This window comes from Meles meles, chromosome 8 (genome assembly GCF_922984935.1).
Source record: "Meles meles chromosome 8, mMelMel3.1 paternal haplotype, whole genome shotgun sequence".
Classification (NCBI taxonomy): Eukaryota; Metazoa; Chordata; class Mammalia; order Carnivora; family Mustelidae; genus Meles; species Meles meles.
This window is the reverse complement of record NC_060073.1, coordinates 54,311,198-54,335,281: the sequence shown is the minus strand read 5'-3', so window position 1 is coordinate 54,335,281 and position 24,084 is coordinate 54,311,198. Positions and strand designations below refer to the sequence as shown.

Below are 24,084 nucleotides of genomic sequence, written 5' to 3'. Positions count from 1 at the left end.
TGAGAAGCCTGGGGATGCCTGGGCGGCTCAGTGGGTTAAAGCCTCTGCTTTCGGCTCAGGTCATGACCCAGAGTCCTGGGATCGATCCTCGCATCGGGCTCTCTGCTCATAAGGGAGCCTGCTTCCTCCTCACTCTCTGCCTGCCTCTCTGCCTACTTGTGATCTCTGTCAAATAAACAAATAAAATCTTAAAAAGAAAATGAGAAGCCTGAATCCTTGATAATATAGAGATAATTAAACATCATGGTACAGTAACACAATGGAATATCATATAGCCATTAACATTTTAAATAAGTTGTATATACAAATGTGATTTTATTTTTATGAAAATAAAAAATATAAAAAATACAGAAAAGTATGAAGAACATAAAGATAGTCACAATCCATCCTATCAAATAGATCCACTAATAACATTTTTTGTGTGTATATATATGTATGTGTGTAGCCAAGGTTATATATATATATAGCCAACTTCTCCCCATGGGAATATCTATATAAATATAAATATATATATATAGAATCTTACTCATATATAGTTCTATATCTTATACTTCACTTAACACCATTAAGTATATTATTACAATATTTTTGGAAAATATAACTTTTAATGACTGCGCAACATTACACATACAGGACCTTTCCCCTATCTGGATGGGAGGAGTACAGGATAAAAAACACTGCAATAAATAACTTGAACATTTATTTATCTTTGTGTGTTCTAATGTAGTTCAGAATGCTTAAACTGCTACTTTCTGGAGAAATGTTTTGGAACAAGAGCCTTTAAGGGCCATATTATATGCCTTATTATCCTGTCGCTGGGCATGTCCGAAGGGACCAGTGTGAACATCAGATACAAAGCTAGCCAATCCAAAGGCTTCTCAGTAGCCTATGCCTTAGCCTGACCTCAAGACTTGTGTAGAAGTAGTAATGAAAATTGAGCCAGTCATCTTTCCCCACTCAGAAATCTGAATAGATACCCAAAAGGAAGTTACAAGTTAGTGGTAAGCAATAGAATTTTAAAATATATTCATGGATGTGGTGGCAATTCTAGACCTGCAGAATAAGTAAACAGGAGGTCAACATGTAGAGGGGAGAGGGGAGAGGCTACCCAAAGAGAAACAAGTTTTTGGGAGAGTGGCTTTGTGTAATGGCTTTCCAGAATAAGTTCCTATATAAAAGCTTCAGTCCTTCGATTTTTTTCTGAGATTTTAAAGCATGAATGTTATAGAGCTCTATCTTTGAGTTAGATAACTTAAGTGGAAATAGAATCACTCTAATAATGTGTAATCTATTCCCAAAATATATATGCCTAGACATGAAATCACTGTTGGAAGGAATATCAACAATTTTAAGGCTTATGATTAGCCAAATAGCTTTCCAGAGTCTATCAATTTACCCTCATTGTAAATAGTGTATAAGTATCAATCACTCTGTACTCTCACTGAACATAGCTATTAGAATTGTTAATAGAAGTGGTGTTTTACATGAGAGACTATGGACTCTGAAAAACAACCAGAGGGTTTTGAAGGGGCGGGGGGGGGGGGGTTGAGGAACCAGGTGGTGGGTAATAGGGAGGGCACGTACTGCATGAAGCACTGGGTGTGATGCCAAAACAATGAACACTGTTATGCTGTAAATAAATTTAAAAAAAAAAAAGAAGTGGTGTTTTATTGCTTTAATCTGTGGATGTCCTTTGCCAATATTTAGTAGATGCCTATCTTATTAATTTATAGAAGTTCTTAACTGTCATAGTCATGACAAATATTTTTCCTATTATCTAATTTCCATGTTTTTTACCTACAGTTTAGAAAATTTTATGTGGCCAAATTCCTAGATATTTTTTCTGAGTTCTTCCTTTTTATCTGATTCTTTAAAAAAGCATATGTGTGTGTTTTCATCTATATAAAAACCCACTTTGGTGAATTCAAACATTCATGTTAAAGTAGCACAACCCTCTTTATAAAGAAATTTTATGCTAATCTTGAACATGAATTAGATAAAAATGAGGTTAAATTTGTAGTTCATTTCTGACACACCATCCTACATGAAACCACATGGAAGTTCACAGAAGTCGGCCTGGAAAGCTGTGCTTTAATTAATACATATTAGGACAATATATATATGAATTATGTCATGAAAGCCCAGTTTAGTTTTTTACCAGAGTTAAATCATTTTCTTAGCACCATTTACTGAATAATCATTTTCCTATTCATAGGTATTTTTAATATGTAAAGTATATATACATATATACTAAATATATTATATTACATATGTTATCCATAACATATACTGGTCTCTTTCTAAGCAATTTACTGACTGAGCATTCTGAACATTTTTTTCAAATGTACAATCAGTTTCTCCATTAATTTCAATATATCATTTACTTTTTTATCATTTGCTTTTTAGGGCAATGTCATTGATCTTTTAAACTATCTTTGCTCTTCTCCAGTGTCTGTTTTTCTTAAAAGACTTTAGATTTTTTTTAAATTTCAAATCTCATTGGGGTTTTAATGAAATTTGAAATCTATAGATTAACTTAGGAACATTTCCTCTAAAAAAAATTATAAGACTTCTCTATGCAAGTCCTCTTTTCCTCAGATTTTTTTCATTATTTTCATTCTACATTTTTACTTGTTCTTTTTTTGAAAATAAATTTGTGTTATTATAAACCATACTTCTTTCTACCCATATTTTCTGATTATAGCAAGAATTTAGGAAACTACTGGTTTTATATTTTTACTCACCTTATGTATTTTCTCTAACACCCATAGTCTCCCTCTCAGGCATTTATATATAATCTGCTTTTATACTCAGCATTTGTGTGTTAAATATTTTTTTACACAGCTACTTATTTTGGACACTTGACTGTTTAAATGATGTTAGTTCTCATTGCCAGTTTTAGGCCATAATTTCCACATTCTTGAGCTCTCTTTAAGAAAGGACCACGTGATGAGCACTGGGTGTTATATGCAACTAATGAATCATTGAACACTACATCAAAAACTAATGATGTACTGTGGCTCACTGAACATTAAAAAAAAGTATGATGTTTCCTGTCTTATCTAATCTGTTACCTGCATAATTTAGACAATAATGACAATTTAGTTGATTAAAAATAATACCATAGGTGATAACAGGTTTTTTAATCTCACATTTCTGAAGTTGATGTTCCACCGTCCTTTGACATTTACTTTTGGAGTTCTTTATCCATTCTCTTTTCACCGGCTTTGCAAATTAGCCAGAATTTTTCTTTCTGCATGCTTTAGGTTGTTCTTTTCCCTAAGCTGTTTCTAAGATGGTTTTTATATTTTTTCTAAAGTCTAGTGAGCATATATATGTTTAGCTCAGGTAAAATGATCATTGATTCTATTCCATATTAACTTTCTTAGAAACACCGTTAATTCCTACATTAGATCTCCATTCTTTGTACTTCCTGTCTGTCTTTTCTCATTATTTCCCTCTCATTATCCTTTTTGTATACATTGAATATATCTCAAGTTCATTCATTACAGTATTTGATATTCTGCAGTACCAATTCTGCTTCTACTGCCTTTTAACTTTGATCCATTTTAAATTTCCCTGTAGTCCTTCATTGTTTTTTAGAGGTTCTTCTCTACTTACTAATTTCTGCTCTAGTTTTACTGACTTCAGGTTTTTTTGTTTTTGTTTTTGTAATGCTACTCAAGACACCTGTTTTTTGAAAACTTCTTCAGGAGACTGAAATAGCTAATTTTCAGGACCGTCAGGTTTTAATTCTTCACGGTAGTGTCCTTTCTTTGGTACTGCAATTCCGTTATTTCCCTGAACAAGTCCACTTAATTTAGTGTCTCTTGGGCAGCGATGTCTAAACATATTTATATTAACAATAGTTAGGACTTGTATATTCCTCCTGACTCCACTCCATTTTTACAATGGCCAGATTCTCTCTTCTTCCATAATTAGGTTTTAGTTCAGTTTTGCACATAGCTTTGAGTTTAGTTCTGCTTTCAGCAACTATTTCTCTATTACCTCTCTTCTAAGAATAAATCAGTCTACTGCTTAAATCTCTAATTATGAACAGATGGAGTATCTTCAGTTTCCTGACAATTCACTTCTATTAGCGTTTACTGACATCTTTCACACCCTACTTAGAGACATTAAATATTGTACTTCTTGTTACATGTACTTCTGAAGCTATGAATCAATGTGGAATCCTGGGAAGAAGGATGTGAGAGTGTACTATGATAACCTGAAAGTGCAGAACCCCTGCAAAAGATGGTTCCTGACTTTTCTGGCTGACAGAGGTAACATCTCTACAATATCCTGTCTCAGGTGAAGGATCATGCAGTACTTCCCTATCTTATGTCATAAGCAATCAAATTGTCCTGCCTTGTAATTTAATTCTTCCACATTTAAGCAATAGGTTATCTACCAGTTTGAGTTTGAGGTTTTGTGTGTGTTCTTCTTGTGGCTTCCTAGGGACTTTACAGAGGAGATGGGATGCTGTTTCATAGCTAGCTAGCCAATTTGCATCAAAAAAAAAAAAAAGTAAATGTCTCAAAGTCAGTGAAAAGACAGAGTTGAATATACAGTGTGATTTCATTCACATGAAAATGCACACAAAAAATGCTAGAACAAAACAGGATGAAGAGTTTTCTTCTTGAATCTTTCATATATTTTATAATGGATATGTATGATAATAATAGAAAAAGTAAATACACTTTCATTTTAAATATATAGGCATCCTCCTAAGGATTTCTTCTTGAACCAAATGATTCTTAGTGGGAGTTGGGGAAAACTAGAAATGTTGCTTGGGATTATTTGGGTTTATTTATAGACTTTTCTTCCCCGCAGCATTTATTGGGCTGAATGTTAAGCTTTGATTAAAGTGGTTAACTAAGTAAACGTAATTATAAGGTTTCTCATGTGTGATTATTGTGAAGATGAGAATTCTGATCAAATCCCTTATAATACTCATGGCATTTATGAGGTTTCTCTCCTATGTGGACTCTTTGATGAATTCGAAGAGCTGAGCTATGACTGAAACCCTTGCTGCACTTAGTGCATTGATAAGGCTTCTCTCCTGTGTGAACTCTCTGATGAATGTGAAGATTGGAGCTGTGACTAAAGCCCTTTCCACAATCATCACATTTATAGGGTTTTTCTCCTGTGTGGACTCTCTGATGAATGAGAAGGTGGGAACGCTGGCTGAATCCCTTACCACACTGTTCACATTTATAGGGTTTCTCTCCAGTATGTACTCTTTGATGAGTATGAAGCTTTGAACTCTTGCTGAAGCCCTTCCCACATTCATGACAAGTATAGGGTTTCTCCCCAGTATGGACCCTCTGATGAATACGAAGATCAGAGCTATGACTAAAGTCCTTGCCACAGTCGTCACATTTGTAAGGCTTCTCTCCCGTATGTACTCTCTGATGAATCTGGAGATTTGAGCGCTGGGTAAAGCCCTTACCACAGTTATCACATTTATAGGACTTCTCTCCCGTGTGGACTAACTGATGAATCCGAAGATTTGAGCTCTGACTGAAGCCCTTGCCACACTCATCACACTTATATGGTTTCTCTCCTGTGTGGACTCTCTGATGAACATGAAGTACTGAACTCCGACTAAAACTCTTACCACACTGATCGCACTTAAAAGGCTTCTGTCCTATGTGAAGTCTCTGGTGAATCTGAAGTAATGAATTTCTACTGAGGTCCTTATTACACTCAAATTTATAGAGTTTCTCTTCTGTGTGGACTCTTTGATGACTGTGAAGACTAGAGATCTGACTGAAGCTCTTACCACACATGTGGCATATGTAAGAGACCTCCCCTGTGTAGACCCTCTGATGAAAGTGAACACCTAAGCTTTGCCTGAAGTTACTGTCAACTTCATCACATCCATACAGCTTCTTACCTATGTGAATTCTTGGATGTCTGTACAGGTCTGATCTCTGAGAGAAGCATGCTGTGCTGATAGAGCACTGAAAGAACTTTTCTCTATGTTGATTTCTCTTGTGGAGAACACACTGTGAGTTCCAATAATAAATTTCTTTACATTTATTACATCCACAGTATTCCTCTTCCACAGAGTTTTTCAGTAGGTCATGTTGACATAGCTCCCCAGTATACTCTGGAAGGGCTTCTACTGTTGGGACATAAGAATGCTGAACTATGAGCTTCTGTTCTTTTTCCACAGAGATATTTTCCCTAGATATGCCACGATGGCATCTGCTTCCTTGAAAACCATATAAATCATTCACATAGATTTCTCTAGCATAGTCTTCATGGGTATGTTTTGTTTCTAAGGACTGCCAAGGTATAAACTTTGTATATTTTAAGTTCCTGGGACTTTTGCCTTCAAAAGCTAATTCACAGTTCCCATTCTGTGGTACTTGGGTGGAGAGTATTAACCATTCCTGATGGTGGGAAAGATCTTGTTGCTTTAGGTCTTTCGAATCTATTCCTTGGACGGTTTCAACATAGTTTCTATTCTCATATATCTGAGCACTGGCATTCCTCCAGCCTTGCCAGCAGGGAAGATTTTCATGTTCTAAGTATCTGAATCTTTCTTCTTGGGATTTGTAGCTCTCTTTCCAGTTTCCTAGAATAAGCAGATAATCCATTAGTGAGATAAATGTGGTTTTTAAAAATTTCCAAGTATCTCAAGCATTGACTTCCAGAATTACAGGAATAAATGTGTGGGTGGGAATGGGAAAGGATTATGCTTAGGCTGCTCCATATTTCATCTGAAATTCATGTGTTTGTTCATTCATATATATATATGTGAATGAATATATATATATATATATATTCACTTATTCACTTATTCAGACATTCTGTAGATTATCTCGAGCATCTGTTACTTATCAAGTACTGTTAGAAATAAATAAGTAAGGCTGACTGTTTCATGGAAATCATCTTAGAAACAGATTTAATTAGATTACTCTGGAGCATTATTTTAAGAAATAAAATACTGTTTCTATTTTTTTGTTCTAGCAGAGTGTGACTGGTTGTGTGAAAAAATGGCTGCATTAACTCTGTACCTCTGGGTGTTCCCCTTCCATGCTGACTTTAGCTTGGCTCTACAATTTAGACAATAGCAAAAGTGATACAAGCAGAGACTTGAAAGTGCTTGCATACTGGAGTTTGCCCTCTCTTTGCTAGTTTTGAAAATTCTAATTGGTTCTTACCAACATACTCAACGAAACTGGTTCCAGAAGATACTAATTCTGTTACCTAAGGGCTGGGATAACTTTACCTACTGACATGACGTTTGTGTAGTTCTCCCACATGACCTCTCTATAGAGCTTTTTTTGAGAAGAATCCAGGAATTTCCACTCCTCCCAAGTAAAAATAACAGTCACATCTTCAAATGTTACTGCCATCTGGTCAAAGATCAGGTTTTCCAAGAAGAGACCTAAGGGAGAAGACGGACAAGGAAACAGCCATTCAGCAGGTAACATAAATGACAAATGAAATCAAAAAAGAAAGAACTTCAGTAATGAAGAAAAACAAGAAAAGTAAGAGGAGACTTAATAATAGGGATGGCTAAATAATATATCTAGTCACTGAAGCCCATCACAGTCATAAGAAACATTTATATAATAGCATCTGTCTGCTAACCGCTGGGCTAAGGACTTCACATATATTTCAAGTAATCCTCATAGCAACCCTCTCTTATAGATACTATTATTATCCCAATTTTTAAAAAATGAGTAAGTAATGGTTGAAAAAGATTAAGTCAATTGATCCCCCAATCCTTTTTATTCTGGAAATGTTCATCTTCCTGCTCCAATCTGGGCTGGCTATTTAGTGCTCCATTTTCAAGATCATATACTTCTTTTTCCCTTTTGTGATTTACTCCATTAATTGGGAGGTGTTTGCCCAAATGAGTTCAGTCAAGCTTATGAATGTTAATTCCATGGCCACTGAAAAAAAGCAAAGGTGAGAAACAAGCTAAAGTTTTCTTCAGGACACACATTTGGTTTAAAGGAGAACCTCCAAGCTTGCTTAGTGTCCTTATTATCACTCATAAGTGACTGGGTATCAAATTCTAGAGTGAAAAGAATTTTTCTCAGAATTGCTTCACTGTTTGTATGCCTTCATTGTTGTTTCTAAGACCTTTTTTAATTCTCACTCCTTCGTGAGCAACTTTTTCTTTGCTCTCTGTAAATATTTTAGGGTCCTCTTTTGACTGGCCCTCTGCCTCCAATGGCATGGATGCATCCTCAGCTTCTCTGAAGTTCCAAGGGTTTATCAAATCCTTCTTGTGCTTATTCCCCTGTGGAGCATTCCAGGATGTAATGTCTTTAGCCCTATGAGGCTCTTACCACTGTTCTGCCTCTTGCTTTCCAATGTGTGTGTGTGTGTGTGTGTGTGTGTGTGTGTGTGTGTGTGTGTGTGTGTGTGTGTGTGTGTGTTTTAGGAAGTTATTTATTTATTTATTTATTTATTTATTTATTTATTGAGAGAGCATACACACGGGGATTTGTGGGGATGTAGAGGAAAAGGGAGAGAAAAATCCCAAGACTCCGGGCTAAGTGTGGAGCCTGAGGTGAGACTAGATCCCACCACCCCAAGATCATGACCTGAGCTAAAATCAAGAGCCAGATGCCCAACTGCCTGAGGCACCCAGGCACCCCTTCCAAGTTTTTGTTGAAATTCCTTACTTGCTGATGGCTCCTTACTTCATCATTGAAAGGTTCAGACAGTTTTTAGTTTCTTATTATCATCATGAAGTTTTAGAAAGAAGAGATAAATAAATGTATTCAAACTGCCCCAAAATTCTTCTTTTAGTGGCGAGAACAGCTCATAAATAGGTTATTTGACAAACTGATTTCATTTTTTGATGACATTCTCAATTCTAAAGTTCAATTAAGAATGTTTAGTAGTAAATACCATGACTAAAGGAAATCGATAGATTTCATGGAGGAAAACTAGAATATCATGACTATCAAATCATTATAATCATAGCAGTTAAATATTATCAAGAAGTTATGTGAAAAGGGCTGTTATTTATTATCACAATAATCCTCTATGGTATAATTATCAATACTAAAGGAATAAGGAAACCAACATTTAGCAAGATTAAGTAACTTGGACAAGGTCATGCAGTTAAAAAATAGTGGCCTACCTACTAAGTCAAGTCAGAGAAGTCAAAAACAACTTGGTAAAGGATTATAAATCAAGATTTCCATGTACATCCTTATTGTGTTAACAAAAGGACAACAGGAAGATGTACTGAAATATTCAAGGATTCAAAATATACCACCCACATACTGCTTTCCAAATAAACTACATGAAAATCCATGTGTAAACAATGAAGTACTAACCACAAATGACAATTCAAGAAGGAGAAAATTCAATGCTATTTTTAAATGTTTATAAATGTTAAAAATTCAGAATATAATGTCTATTTTAACACATACAAATGAAATTATAAATAAAATCAGAAAAGAAAAATGGGATGTTTAGATTCCCAGATGACAAGACTGAAAACTGGAAACAGAACAGAAAATAAATAAACTCACTGGTTCCTTATTTTGTAAAAAGTATAGAAAAATAAAACTCAGCCTGCTGTTACTGGCTTTGTTATTTTTTAAATATTTAAGAATTTCTTTAAAAATTATACTAGAGGGGCACCTTTGTGGCTCAGTCAGTTAAGTGGCTAACTCTTGATTTCAGCTCAGGTCATGACCCCTGGGTCCTGGGATGAAGCCCTACATCAAGCTACATGCTCAGTGAGGAGCCAGCTTGAGAATTCTCTCCCCCAGCCCTTTCCTTCTCTCCTTCCTTCTACCTGTCCCCTTGCTCGTGCGTGTTCTCTCTCTCTCAAACAAATAAATCTTAAAATATATACCAGAGATTGAGTCCAGTTGCTCTTACCAAAAATAAATTCATAAAATTTTAAAATAATTCTGAAGTAATATAAGTAAAAACTGAAAGCCTACCCTCCCCAAATAACTTGAGAAGTAACCAGGATAGTTTTTACTGTCCTTTCTGACTTTTTTTCATGCATACCCACATATATACCCCACTGACATTTTTTTCTTAACTAAGACATGATAATTCTGGTTTGCATTTTTCACATAATATATAATGTACAATTTCACATTTCAGTACATATGTCTATTTTACTTGTGGTGGTTTTAAAATAATGTCCACAAATTTTTTGATTCCCTTCCCTTCAAGAGGTGTAGCCAGTTCCCCACCCTTCAAGCATGGGCTAGACTTAAGGACTCACTTCTAATGAATTTTATAAAAAAAAACCGAAGGGGAAGAAGTAATGCTGTGCAACTTTCAAAACTAGCTCTTAAAGGCACTGCAGCTTCCACCTTGCCCATTTTCTTAGATCACTCACTCTTGGAGAAACTGCCTTCCATGTGGTAAGAATACTTAGGAGTCCTGTGAAGACGCCATGTGGCAAAGAACTGAGGCCTTCTGTCCTCTAAGAAATGAGGCATCCTGCCAACAGTCACATGAGTGAACCATCTTAGCAGAGGATCCTCCAGCCCCAGTAAAGCCTGCCAATATCTGCAGTCTGGCTGACAGCTTGACTGCAGCCTCATGAGAGATCCTGAGCCAGAACCACACAGCTACACTGCTCCCAGCTTCCTGGGAGATAATGAGATATTATTATGAGTGACATAATAAATTGGTGTTATTTTAAACTGCTAAATGTAACTTACTATGCAATAAATATTGTTCTAGCAAACATTCTATTAGAGTTTAATTACTATTACAAATTTTAGAAAACAGAAATTGAAAGCTGCTAGCTAGACTACACTAGAAAGTGGCTAGTGTAATCTTGACTCCAAGACCAGATAAAGACAATACAAAAAAGTTAGATTATAATCCCATTTGTACATTTTATAAATCTATAATAATCCTAAATAAAATATTAAATAATTGAATTCAGAAGTACTTTAAAATATGCATCATGGTCAAGCATCATTATAGGAAGGAAGGACAACTGAATATGAGAAAATCTATCAATATTATTTATTAATAGACTACAGAAGAAAACCATAATTAACAGATGAAGAGAAATCAAGTGGTAAAGTTCATAATGTTCAACACCTTTATATGGTCTTTTTAATGATTTTATTTATTTTTATTTATTTGAGAGAGAGCATGAGAGGGGAGAAGGCCAGAGGGAGAAACAGACTTCTCAAGGAGCTGGGAGCCTGATGTGGGACTCATGACGTGAGTCGAAGGTAGTCACTTAACCAACTGAGCCACCAAGGTGCCCCCCTTTATATGGTCTTTAAAAACTTTTAGCAAAGTAGGAATAAAACCCTCTTAATTGGTAAAGATTACATATTAGGAACCTATATCAAACATTAAGCTGAATGGACAAACTTGTGTTTCTTTTATTATAGTAAACAAGTTAAGAGTGACTCCAGTCACCATTGCTTTCAACATAGTATCAAAGGTCTGATAAACACTGTAAGAAAATGAAACGAGGCATAAGGATTAGAAGTAAAAACAAAAAATGTAACTATTTGCATATATTATAGCAATCTACCTAGAAAAACCAAGAATACATAAATAAACCTTAAAATAAACAGAGCTCAGCAAAATTACCAGATCTAATAAAGCACAACAACCACTAGAAAAAAGGGGACACCATTCACCAAAAGCAAAATAAAAAACAAAAAAAACACTATCTTAACCAAAAATATAAAGAACTCTTGGAAGATAACATTTAAATTCAAGTAAGCAGAAAGAAGAAGACTTAAATAAAAGGAGAGGTGTACTTCCATGTTCTTGGATGGGTTGACTTAAATTCAGTATACCACCCCATCAAATTTCAACTGGATTTTTTTGAGGAACACAATATACTTTTCCCCTAAAATTTACAGGGAAAGAAAAGAAGAATATAATATAGAGACTTAAGTAAACCATGCAGGAAGACACAAATAGTGACACACCGCCAAACTACAACAATAAAATCAGAACTTACAAATAGACCATTAGAACAGCATGGAAGATTCAGACTGTGCTTGTTTATATACGACACATTAATAATAAAGATGGCATTAAAAATAAAAGTTAAGAATGGATTATTTACTAAATGGTGTTGTGAAAACTGAGTAACTATATGAGAAAAAATAAAAGTGGATTCCAACTTAGTATCATATACAATATAGATACTAGATGGATTAAACACTTAAAGTGGGGTCACCTGGGTGGCTCAGTTGGTTAGGCATCTGCCTTCAGCTCAGGTCATGATCCCAGAGTCCTGGGGTAGAGCTCCACATCAGGCTCCCCGATCAGTGGGGAGCCTGCTTCTCCCTCTCCCTCACCCTCTGCCTGCTGCTCCCCCTGCTTGTGCTGTCTCCCAAATAAATAAATTACTTTTTTTTAAAGGGAAAGGTATAGAGTAAACAAAAGAACATGGAGTTGAAAAACATTTACCATTCTGAAATGAATCAAGTGCCAGTTTGTTGGAAGAAAAGTAGATATATTACCAGCTAGCTAACCAAAGGGGAAAAAAGGAGTGAGCATAAGTAGAAAAAAAAAAGTTAGAATTGACATTAGGGAGATGGCAACAGGTAAAAATTCAACTGAATGTTTGGTGGGCACTTTCCACAGCTCTTTAAAAATTAAATCTAAATAGGAAGGTTTTTTTCCCTAGAAAACCACTCAATATGTCATAAAGAGAAAAAACCTGAACTGGTCAGTTTTATGAAAGAAATTATCAAAGAACTATGACCTTCAAAAATAACCAACCCAAAGATTTTCTTACATAAATTCTTTCAAATTTTCAAGGAACAGACTTGGAGTTATTAAATTGTTCCAAACATATAGAAAAACTATCAAAATTTTTAAAACATTCAGGAAAACACTGAGACAGTAAAAGTCAGAAAACTATGTATCTATACTGCATTATTAATGAATATTGGCATAAACTTCAAGAGTTAAAGGAAAATATAAAGCTAATAAAATCCAGCAACACCTATCTTTATACTATCACAGAACTAATTACTCCAAATGTGGTGGCTTCACACAAAAATAATTATTTTTCACAATTTCTCTGGGTCAGAAATTCAGGAATGGCCTGGGCAGTTCTAGCTCAGATCCCTCATGAGATTGTTGAGTAGTGGCTTGAGTGGGCTGGAGGATTCACTTCCAGGGTGGCTCATTCACATGGCTGGCAAGCTGGTTGTGACTGTTGATGGAAGGTATCCGTTTCTTTGCACTTGTGTCCAGGACTACCTCTCAACATGAAGCAAAAGCTGTATCCTTTCTATGACTTAGCTTTGGAAGCCACATAGCATCACTTACACTGTACTCCACTGGTTGAGGTGATCACAAACCCCAGCCAGATTTGAGAAGTGGGGAAACAGATCCTACTTTTTGGTGGGAAGATTAAGTCACATTGTAAGACAAGCATTAAAGTGATATGTAATAGGTGTGGCCATCTTTGGAAAATGCAAATGCAATCTGCCATAATACCAAAGCATATTATAGCATGATGGAGTGGTGGTTTATTCCAAAAGGTAAAGAAAGGTCCAAATGAAGAAATCTATTAACTATAAACTGTCATAATAATGTCAAATAAGAAAAGTTATATATTTTAATCACTGCCAAAAAAGTACTTCTTAAAATGCAACATGGGTCCTTCATTTAAAACTACAAACAAAGCAAGTTACCAAAACAAAGACATGTAACCATATCTCAAATCCAAACATAAAACATTAAAAGCATTCCCATTAAGACTGAAACTCAAGGGACGCCTGGATGGCTCAGTTAGTTGAGCGGCTGCCTTCGGCTCAGGTCATGATCCTAGCGTCCTGGGATCGAGTCCCACATCGGGCTCCTTGCTCGGCAGGGAGCCTGCTTCCCCCTCTGCCTCTGCCTGCTACTCTGTCTGCCTGTGCTCTCTCTCTCTCTAATAAATAAATAAAATCTTTAAAAAAAAAAAAAAGACTGAAACTCAACAAAAATACTGCAGATTCACTATTTTTAAACCACTAATGAAAGCACTTAATAATACAAGTAGACAATTATAAAGGGTATGGTTGTACATAGGAAACCCAACTGAAAATCATTAGTAATTATAAGCAAAGTCAATGTCCCAGAAATTTTTTTTTAAAGATTTTATTTATTTATTTGACAGACAGAAATCACAAGTAGGCAGAGGCAGATTGGTGGGGGGGGTTTGCGGGAAGCAGGCTCCCTGCTGAGCAGAGAGCCAGATGCGGGCCTTGATCCCAGGACCCTGAGATCATGACTTGAGCCGAAAGCAGAGGCTTTAACCCACTGAGCCACTCAGGCACCAAATGTCCCAGAAACTTTAATACTAGGTTTGTACCCTAGAGAAACTTACACATGTATACCAGAAAATATGTACAACAACATTTTCAGCATAACCGCTGTAATAACGAAACACTAGAAGCAATACAAAAGGCCCAACAACAGTAGGATGGATAAATAAGTTGTTTGTCATTCTGTGAAACATATGTACATAGCTGTGAAAAAAGCTATAGGTACATACAAAAAAGCTATAGCTACATTTGTATAGCTACAAATCAAGAAGCCAATCACAGGGGCGCCTGGGTGGCTCAGTGGGTTAAAGCCTCTGCCTTTGGCTCAGGTCATCATCTCAGGGTCCTGGGATGGAGCCCCGCATCGGGCTCTCTGCTCCGCGGGGAGCCTGCTTCCCTCTCTCTCTCTGCCTGCCTCTCTGACTACTTGTGATCTCTGTCTATCAAATAAATAAAATCTTTAAAAAAAAAAAAAAGAAGCCAATCACAGTGATTCCATTTATATAAAACTAAGGAATAATAAACACATTTAAGATAGCAGTTGCCTCTTTAGGAAAAGGAGGGAATGAAATTGTGAAGTCAGCAGGGGGGTGCTTTTATAAAAATATTTGGTGGCCTAGAGGGTAGGTGTTCATGTTATTTTAAATTATGCATAATATTTTAGTATATTCTTTTGCATGCATGTAATGGATCACAAGTTCAAATTAACTGACCATGTAAAATACAATTACGTAATTTAGAAAGTTCAGACATATACTCATTAAAAAGTATTTTAACTGACTGAACTACCCAGGAGCCACTTTTAAAAGGTATTTTTAGGGCGCCTGGGTGGCTCAGTGGGTTAAGCCGCTGCCTTCGGCTCGGGTCATGATCTCAGGGTCCTGGGATCGAGTCCCGCATGGGGCTCTCTGCTAAGCAGGGAGTCTGCTTCCCTCTCTCTCTCTCTGCCTGCCTCTCTATCTACTTGTAATCTGTCTCTGTCAAGTAAATAAATAAAATCTTTAAAAAAATAAAAATAAAAATTTTTAAAAAATTAAAAAATAAAAGGTATTTTTAAAATGACATGTACAGGGGTGCCCGGGTGGCTCAGTCAGGGTTAAAAGTCTGCCTCCGGCTCAGGTCATAATCTCAGGGTCCTGGGACAGAGCCCTGCATCAGGCTCCCTGCTCAGTGGGGAGTCTGCTTTTCCCTTGCCCCCTACCCATGCTTACTCTCTCTCTCAAATAAATAAAAATAAATAAATACATTTTTAAATTTTTTTTTTATTTTATTTATTTGACAGAGAGAAATCACAACTAGGCAGAGAGGCAGGCAGAGAGAGAGGAGGAAGCAGGCTCCCCACGGAGCAGAGAGCCCGATGTGGGGCTCGATCCCAGGACCCTGGGATCATGACCTGAGCTGAAGGCAGAGGCTTTAACCCACTGAGCCACCCAGGCGCCCCTAAATAAATAAATTTTTAAAATAACATTTATAATAGCAACTAAAAAATATAAATTCTGGGGCGCCTGGGTGGCTCAGATGGTTGAACGTCTGCCTTCAGCTCAGGTCATGATCTCAAGGTCTTGGGACTGAGCCTTACATTGGGCTCCCAGCTCAGTGGGGTATCTGTTTCTCCCTCTCCTTCTGCCTCTCCCCCTCCTTCTACCCTCTCTGCCTTTTTCTCAAATAAATGAATAAATCTTTAAATCTATTTTTAAATCTTTATATATATTTATAAATAAATATGTGTGTGTGTATATATAGATAGATTCCTACATACTTAACAAAAACACTTAGAACCCAGATAAATGTAGCTTTTGAATTTAAAAAACACTCCTCAATCTTTGGTGGGAAAAATAAACATAATTTTGTTATCACTAAACTTACTTACATTTTCAAAGATACAACAGGTTTGGGGGAGGGTATTTTCAAGTACTTTTGTGAGAAAAAGGAAAAGTGTTAAAAAGAAATAACAAGAAGAGACTAACCCAATGGTATATTAAAACTCTGTAGCTCTTAAAAAAAAAATGAAAAGAACTCTGTAGCTCTAATTATAACACCATGAGGTTGACACAGGAATAGAGAAGATTAATATAAAAGAATAGAAATCTGAAAGTGGACCTAAATATAGCAGTGAATTCTAAACATGGTAAAGGTAATAGTAAATTTGTGAGGATAAGATACCTTATATAATTAATGATGCTGGAACATCTGACTAGCCATTGTCCAAAAAAAAAGACTAGATTCCCTGCCTCAATTCTTATGTCTTAGTTGACTAGAGAGAGTTGTATCAGATATGCATTATATTTTAACAATAACTAACATAATAGCAACCATTGTGATTCTGTTTGTCAGGCACTGTGCTGGTTTTCACATGTTTGCATCTCAACCCTAGAAAGTTCTTTTTCCCCACTTCAGAACTGAGAAACTGGTTAAGTAATGCAGTCTAGTTCACATAACTCAGAAGTGGTAGAGGCAATGAAACAAGGTTAGATAATGGGTCCAGAGCGTGTATTTTGACCATTAAGCTAGACTAAAAAAAAATACTGAAAAGTTAATATATTCAATATCTAAAACTTACTATAAGAAACTTTTACTTTCTTTTTTTTCCCACAATGAGCCATCTTCCTTTTGTTTATTCCTAAATGTGGAAAAAGAAAGGCTAAATTCCTCTGCATTGCTCATTAAGCATACTACATATAGAGGAACAAAATTAAATACGCCTGTATAGCGGTATAAGAATTCAGAGATTCCTGCTGCTCTGCCTACTTGTGCTCTCTCTCTCTGTGTGTCAAATAAATTTAAAAAATAAATAAATAAAAGAATTGAGAGATGGGTTCACGAAACAGGACAGCCCCAAAAGTGGTCTGTATATACATTTGTGTATGTGTGTGGGTATGTTAAAAAATTTAGTAATTTGATATATAAATATGTAGCACCACAATCAATGGAGAAAGTAAATGCTACTAGAAAAATAAGTGGAAAAGGAAAGGAAAAGGAAAAATGTTTCACTTCTGTCATTTCTCACACCAAAATAAATATATGATAGGTTTCAGAGTTAAACTTTTAAAATACTTGAAACTGTAAAAAACAGTTGAGAAAACAAAAGTCATTATGTATTATGTTTGGGGGTGAAGAAGAGCTTCCAAAGCATAATACTATATAAATAAAAAGAAATAAGATTTCGCTTTATACAAATGTGAAACTCATATAAACAAAGAAGTCCTTAAAAGCAAAAGGCAAACAACTAGAGAAATACAGCCTTTAACAAATGGTTTATATCTTTTATATACAAGGAGAATCTTTTATCAAATAGAAACAAAAAATTTAGTAGGAAAAAAAGTAATGCATGTCAAGAGACATACAATACTTATGTCAAAGAAGGAATGCAAATGACCAGTAAATGTATGTAAAAAATGGTCAACCTTACTAAAGATTAAAGGGATGCAATTCAAGGCAAAATCTTAAAGATAATACTCAAATGTGGTAAAGGTTCTGAAAGATAGGATCTTTCCTCAAATGGTTATAAAAGTTCATGTAGTATTTCTAAAAAAAAGAGCTTAAGTTTTTCAAAAGTCTAAAACATGTTTATAATCTTAACTGTTATCCTGTTTCTCAGAGCATACCTTGAAGATATAAAGAGATACACTAAATAAAAATTTTTAAGATTATTTATTTGACACAGAGAGAGAGAGCATAAACAGGGGGAATGGCAGGCAGAGGGAAAGGGAGAAGTAGGCTCCCTGCTGAGCAAGGAGCCCAATAAGGGACTCAATCCCATGACCCTGGGATCATAACCTGAGCTGAAGGCGGATGCTTAACTGACTTAACTGAGCCACCCAGGCACCCTAAAAATATTTATTTTTTTTTTTTTTAAGATTTTATTTATTTATTTGACAGAGAGAGATCATAAGTAGGCAGAGAGGCAGGCAGAGAGAGAGGGGAGGAAACAGGCTCCCTGCCGAGCAGAGAGTCCGATATGGGACTCGATCCCAGGACCCTGGGATCATGACCTGAGCCGAAGGCAGCGGCCTAAACCACTGAGCCACCCAGGCGCCCCCCTAAAAATATTTAATAGAAAACTTTATGACAGCAAAATATTGAGAATTACTTGTTTCACCCCCCTCCAAAAGAAGATTAATATAAAGTACATATGGCTGGAAGGGAACATATATACCTAGAATAAAGCCCATATATCTGGAATGGAATGATACATAATTTGAATGGAATACTAAACAGTCATTAAAACTCAGGCTACTGGGGCGCCTGGGTGGCTCAGTGGGTTAAAGCCTCAGGTCATGATTCAACAAATATTCAATGAGGGCTTACTACATGCTAGGCATAGTTCTATGTACTGGAAATGTTCTCTACCCTCATGAGGCCTATTTATCACGTTCAATTTTTTTTAATATATAATCTCTCTACATGCATATATGTTAGATTACCTATGTGTCTATATTTGTATGTGTACATATATGTATGTAAATGTATTAGTGTCTATACAGATTATGTGTGCATATCAAATATTAGATAAAAGACTACAAGTAATTAGATCCAAATGTCGGTAATGGCTCCCTCTTTTGAAGTGCAGAGGACTGAGTGGTGCACAACAATAAGTAACCAATTAAACATCAACAGCCTTCCACAATGTGGCCTCACCTTATACATGCATATTTTAAATGCTCTACAGTTAGTTACTAGCTCAGTTTTCTTATTTTCCCCTCAATTCCTGCCTGAGACTAAATGATCATCTTCCTGTCTAGAATATCTTCCTATTCATGATTTTTCAAACCTGAGCTTCTGTTTCTTTAAAATGCCATTCATTGTGACACTGTTTAATGTATAACTTGAGAAATTATTATTAACCTCATATGGCTTATCTCCCCAATGTTAAGAAAATACATTCTTATATATTTCCCTATCTCAGAGCATCAAGAACAGTACACTTTATACAATAGACCTGGATGACCTGCTGAATAAATGAGTAAATGTAAAAAGAGACTGGGTGGGAGGCGGGAAAATGCTATGTAGGAGGCTTGGAAGCTTCTCTGGCAAGTGAGGAATATTTTCTATTCTGTCTGGTCCATCCATCCCCACTGCTGCTCCCTCTTAACTCCCATCACCCGTGGAGAATTCAGGGGCATTTTATAATGAGAATATAATGAGGGCATTTTATAAATGAGAAAAGGCAATCCTACTCACCTGGGATCAGACTATGAGGAAAGTAGTGAACATTCCTTCCTCTTTTATGCTCCTCTTTTGGGGAAGGGTGGAGTTTTGAGGAGTCTGAGCTGAGGGAGAAGAAAGGAGGAATGAAAGTCTGGGCGTATCTTGCAGTCCCCAAACTCACTACAATCCCCATATACTGTTCTGTTTCAAGGGCTAGATAGAGTTAGGAGAACTGGCACCAAGGACTTTATTTCTGAACCTTTAAAAACTTCAAAGGTTTCCGAACCTTTAAAAACTTCAAATTTTAGTTTGGGCATGAAAACAGAATTTGATCTTACCAAGATCCCTCCAGGAAAGCAGATGCTCTCCATGTAATTTAACCGGAGTCCCCAGGCTTTCACAGTTAATTATTAACAAGCATATATAAAATAATAGAAATGCGACACTTAGTTTCTAAGTTTTTTCTTGTTTTGTTCAATCATCATTATTAAGTAGAAAGATAATTCCATTGCTTTTCTGTGCTTATTACAATAGAAATACTGGATTTACTATCAGAGTACCTAGAACCTTAAAGAAGGGTCCCAGATCTAGCGTTCCAAGGACCTGATCAGTCTCAAGTCTATTACTAACCACTTGTAGAACCTGGAAAATGGTTTCTTCTAGACCTCCTAGGGCCTCACTTTCCTCACCTGTAAAATGGGGGCATGAGCCTTTGCTACCCCGGTTCTGCCCTGGTGTTCACAGGTCCCTAGGGAAAATGATAAACAGTTAAGAGCCCTCTTTCTCTAGAGAGAAAAAGCAAAACAGAAAACAAAACAAAAACAACGATTCATGGACGTTTCAAGAGCAGCACAGTTTCAGGCTCCCCAAGGCGGGCTGCCCTAGTGTTTTTTGCATTCAGACATACAAACGGTGCTCTAGGAGCGGGATCTGCCCGCGCCAGGGCCACGGGTGTGCGCGGCCTCCGCTCCCGCAGCGAAGACGCACGCGGCCTCCGTCCCACTTCCAGACCCCCGACCCGAGCTCCGCCCAACACTTTCCAACACCGAGCACCCCGGCGCCAGGGTCCAAACTACCTCTGTCCTCCTCTCCCCTTCCCCATATTCGGTTTTAACTTGAGAAGTGCGGCCGTGAAGGACCCACCTACACTGGTGTCTTCGGGATTTCTAAGCCAGAGCCGCTTCTCGGTCCCTCACCCTCCCTTTTCTGCCACTCTTTCTTCAGCCACAGCTCTCCCCGCCCTTGTCCGCTTCTGGCTCGGTGCTCCGAGAGTCCGCGTCACTTATGGAGCCTCTGAGGGGGACGGGACCGGCCAAAACAGACCGTCTACACAAACAATGGCCGCGGCCCCTCTAGACCGAAATGGAAGCCCCAGGCCTCGACAGAGACACTCGGAGCGTTTCCACGGAGACGAGAGGGGCGGAGCGGAAAGGAGAGCGCCGGAGAACGTGGCTCCTGATTGGCTGGAAGGCTCCGGGTGCAGTCCAGCTCTCAGCCACCAGTTTGCCTCGCAGAAGACCTGTACCCTCCGCTCTCTAAGAAGAGGCTAGGGTGCAGCCACCCCAATGTTAACGAAATAGGACTGTTCTAGGAGCTTTTAGGTCCCCTGGGAAAGGGACAGGGCTGGAGATTCTGGCCGGTCTCGGAGAGTTCTGGGACCCGCAGAACCCCCCCGACAGGAAACCTGGGGGAAATCATTGCTATCACTTCGCCTTTGGGGGCGAGGGATGCTTGAGTCCACTTTCCCACGCCTTTGGCAGAATAGGCACCCCACTAGCTATGGTCCTAACATTGTCCCTAAACTCGAGGTTGGAGTCGCGCCGCCGGGAAGAGGGCCTTTCAAATTCCAGGTTGCTGTTTCCCGGGACCCTCTTGGCTCCTGCTGACGCGGTGGCGGGGTCGCGCTTTCCTCCTCGCCCTTGTCTTGCCAAGTACTGGACTTTTCTGGAGACTGCATGCTGAGAGGAGAAAGACAAGGTGGGATCGAGGCGGCGCAATAGGAAAGCGCCCCAGAAAGAAATCCAACCACTTGTTCCTCTATTATCTTGTTCAGTGTCCTCTTAGGAAAACGTTTTCATTACCTTAAAGCACTTTTTCTCAAACTTAGGCTGGATCAGTAGTAGTATTCGACTCTTAGATAAGGAACGCTTTTTAGAGTAGTCTTTAAAAGCAAGGGACTCCTTGGATTCTATTCTGACAATACCACCCACTTATGATGTGATCTTGGCTGAATGACAACCTTTTGGTGTAATCTTTAAAAAAGGCACAATAATAGTAACTATTTTACAAGTTTGTTGTTAGAATTAACTGAGTTAATGTCCTCGAAATGTTTAAACCGGTCCCTGGCACATAAGAAGTTATATATATATATATGAAGTTATATATATTAACTATGTTTATAGTTCAGTGTTTGGCAGTAAGTGGTCCAGGGCCTACCCCTCTGACCTCCACCAGGAAATGAACACCTGAATTTCTATGACTCCCAAGATCACATTTTGAAAATCATTGTGTGGACCCCTCCCTGGCTTACACATTCAGAGTCTATATGGCACAGGTTTTGCTTAAAAAAAAAAAAAAGACAGGTTTTGCTTAAAAAAAAAAAAAAGGACAGGTTTTGCTGTCTAACAGAACTGACTTTAAAAATGGTTGTGTTGGGGCGCCTGGGTGGCTCAGTGCGTAAAGCATCTGCCTTTGGTTCAGGTCATGATCTCAGGGTCCTGGGATCGAGCCCTGAATCGGGCTCCCGGCTCAGCGGGAAGCCTTCTTCCCCCTCTCTCTCTGCCTGCTTCTCTGCCTACTTGTGATCCCTCTCTCTGTCAAATAAATGAACTCTTTTTTTAAAAAATGGTTGTGTTACCCATTAGGTGATTTGGGGCAAGTTATTTAATCTTTTGCCCCCACAGTTTTCTCATCTGTAAGATGAAGATTTTAGTATGGTTAAATTGTTCTAGTTAAGATCCTGAATGCGCACATTTTACATAGAGAGCATGAGCAGGAGGGGCAGAGGGAGAGGGAGAGTGAATCTCAAGAAGACTGCACTGAACACAGAGCCTGATCAAGGGTTTGAGGTGGAACTCTTCGTGGGGCTCTATCTCATGACCCTGAAATCACAACCCTGAGGTCATGATCTGAGCCAAACCAAGAGTCAGATGCTTTCTTAACCCACTTCACCACCCAGACGCCCCTATAGTCTTTCTAAAATGTACTTTGAGACTAATAGACTAAACCATTGTGTATCAGAGGATCTCAGAGATGTGACCAGGTCCCCTGGATTTTAAGCTTTTTTTGAATTTACTCTGAGAAGGAAGCGAAACCAGAGTTTTGTTTCAAACAACTGGAATCCTTAAAACCTTTCATCCCAAACACATGTCTTCATCATGTTAAGGTTGACAAATACTGGGGAAAAATCAGAGCTTTTTCATATAAAAGATAGTGAATGGGTCTCCCATTTTATAAGGTCATTTACAGAAAAGTAAAATAAAAAAATAAAATAAATTTTAAAACTCTCTACTAAAGTTAGATGTGGATCATGGGGGAGAATTGTAATGAGCTCTTCTATTCCCTATGATGTCTGATGTCTGCTTCTCCTAAACCAGAGAACTGAGACTTACGGACAGAAGTTCAGAGCACCGGTTTAGAAACCTAATGTTGGATCGCTCTCATCCCCTTCTTCATGGGCTAGATAAGAATGTGGAAACAAGGGGCGCCTGGGTGGCTCAGCGGGTTAAAACCTCTGCCTTCAGCTCAGGTCATGATCCCAGGGTCCTGGGATCGAGCCCTGCATCGGGCTCTCTGCTTGGCTGGGAGCCTGCTTCCTTCTCTCTCTCTCTCTGCCTGCCTCTCTGCCTACTTGTAATCTCTATCTGTCAAATAAATAAATCTTAAAAAAAAAAAAAGAAGAAGAAGAAGAATGTGGAAACAAAATCAAAGCCTACATGTGCAGACTTGAAAATGGGGTTTCTTGAAAAGAGCCTAGACCCTAGTTCTGTGGACCTTTTAGGAGATCTGTATAAATTTACTGGGGTTCTTTGACTCCCAGGAGGCCAAGAAAAATCTGAAGCTGACTGTCTCCTGTGCTGAGTCTGAGAGATTGTATGTAGACTATAAAGCAAGAGGGTTTTATCCAGATGCCTCAGGAAGAAAATGGCAGGATCCATGCTTCTTACTCAATAGCCAGCTGCCTTAAAGTTTGCCTTGCCTCTTTGTCTTCCCCTGTCTATGGGAGTACTACCACTTAAAATAGTCCATTAACCAGACATGAACCTCAATGAAATGATAAAACAAATATATAATACATGTGTGAATAAATATATTTTTAGGGGCGCCTGGGTGGTTCAGTGGGTTAAGGCCTCTGCCTTCGGCTCAGGTCATGATCCCAGGGTCCTGGGATTGAGCCTGGCATGGGGCTCTTTGCTCAGTGGAAAGCCTGTTTCCTCCACTCTCTCTCTCTCTCTCTGCCTGCCTCTCCACCTACTTGTGATCTCTCTCTCCGTATCAATTAAATAAATAAAATCTTTAAATATATATATATACATACTTTTAAAAATAGAAATTTAAAATTAAAGATGTCTAAGTCTGTATCTATTTACTTATATCTTCCTAATTCATCAATTCAGCAAGTGAACTGAAATGGTCACTTTTGAGACACAAGATGTAGCCTAGATAACTTAAATACCCC

General features: G+C 37.8%; 1 protein-coding gene across 1 annotated transcript; it reads right to left on the bottom strand.

Annotated features, from left to right (window-relative positions):
- Positions 1–2,302: 2,302 nt before the first annotated feature.
- ZNF214 (zinc finger protein 214) lies at positions 2,303–20,789 on the bottom strand. Its single transcript, XM_046014426.1, has 5 exons — positions 20,550–20,789; positions 20,096–20,154; positions 19,440–19,528; positions 7,244–7,402; positions 2,303–6,586 (listed from the first exon to the last, which is right to left on the bottom strand). The coding sequence occupies exons 2-5, from the start codon at positions 20,110–20,112 to the stop codon at positions 4,902–4,904; spliced, it is 1,950 nt and encodes a 649-aa protein (XP_045870382.1). The 5' UTR covers positions 20,113–20,154; positions 20,550–20,789; the 3' UTR covers positions 2,303–4,901.
- Positions 20,790–24,084: the final 3,295 nt, after the last annotated feature.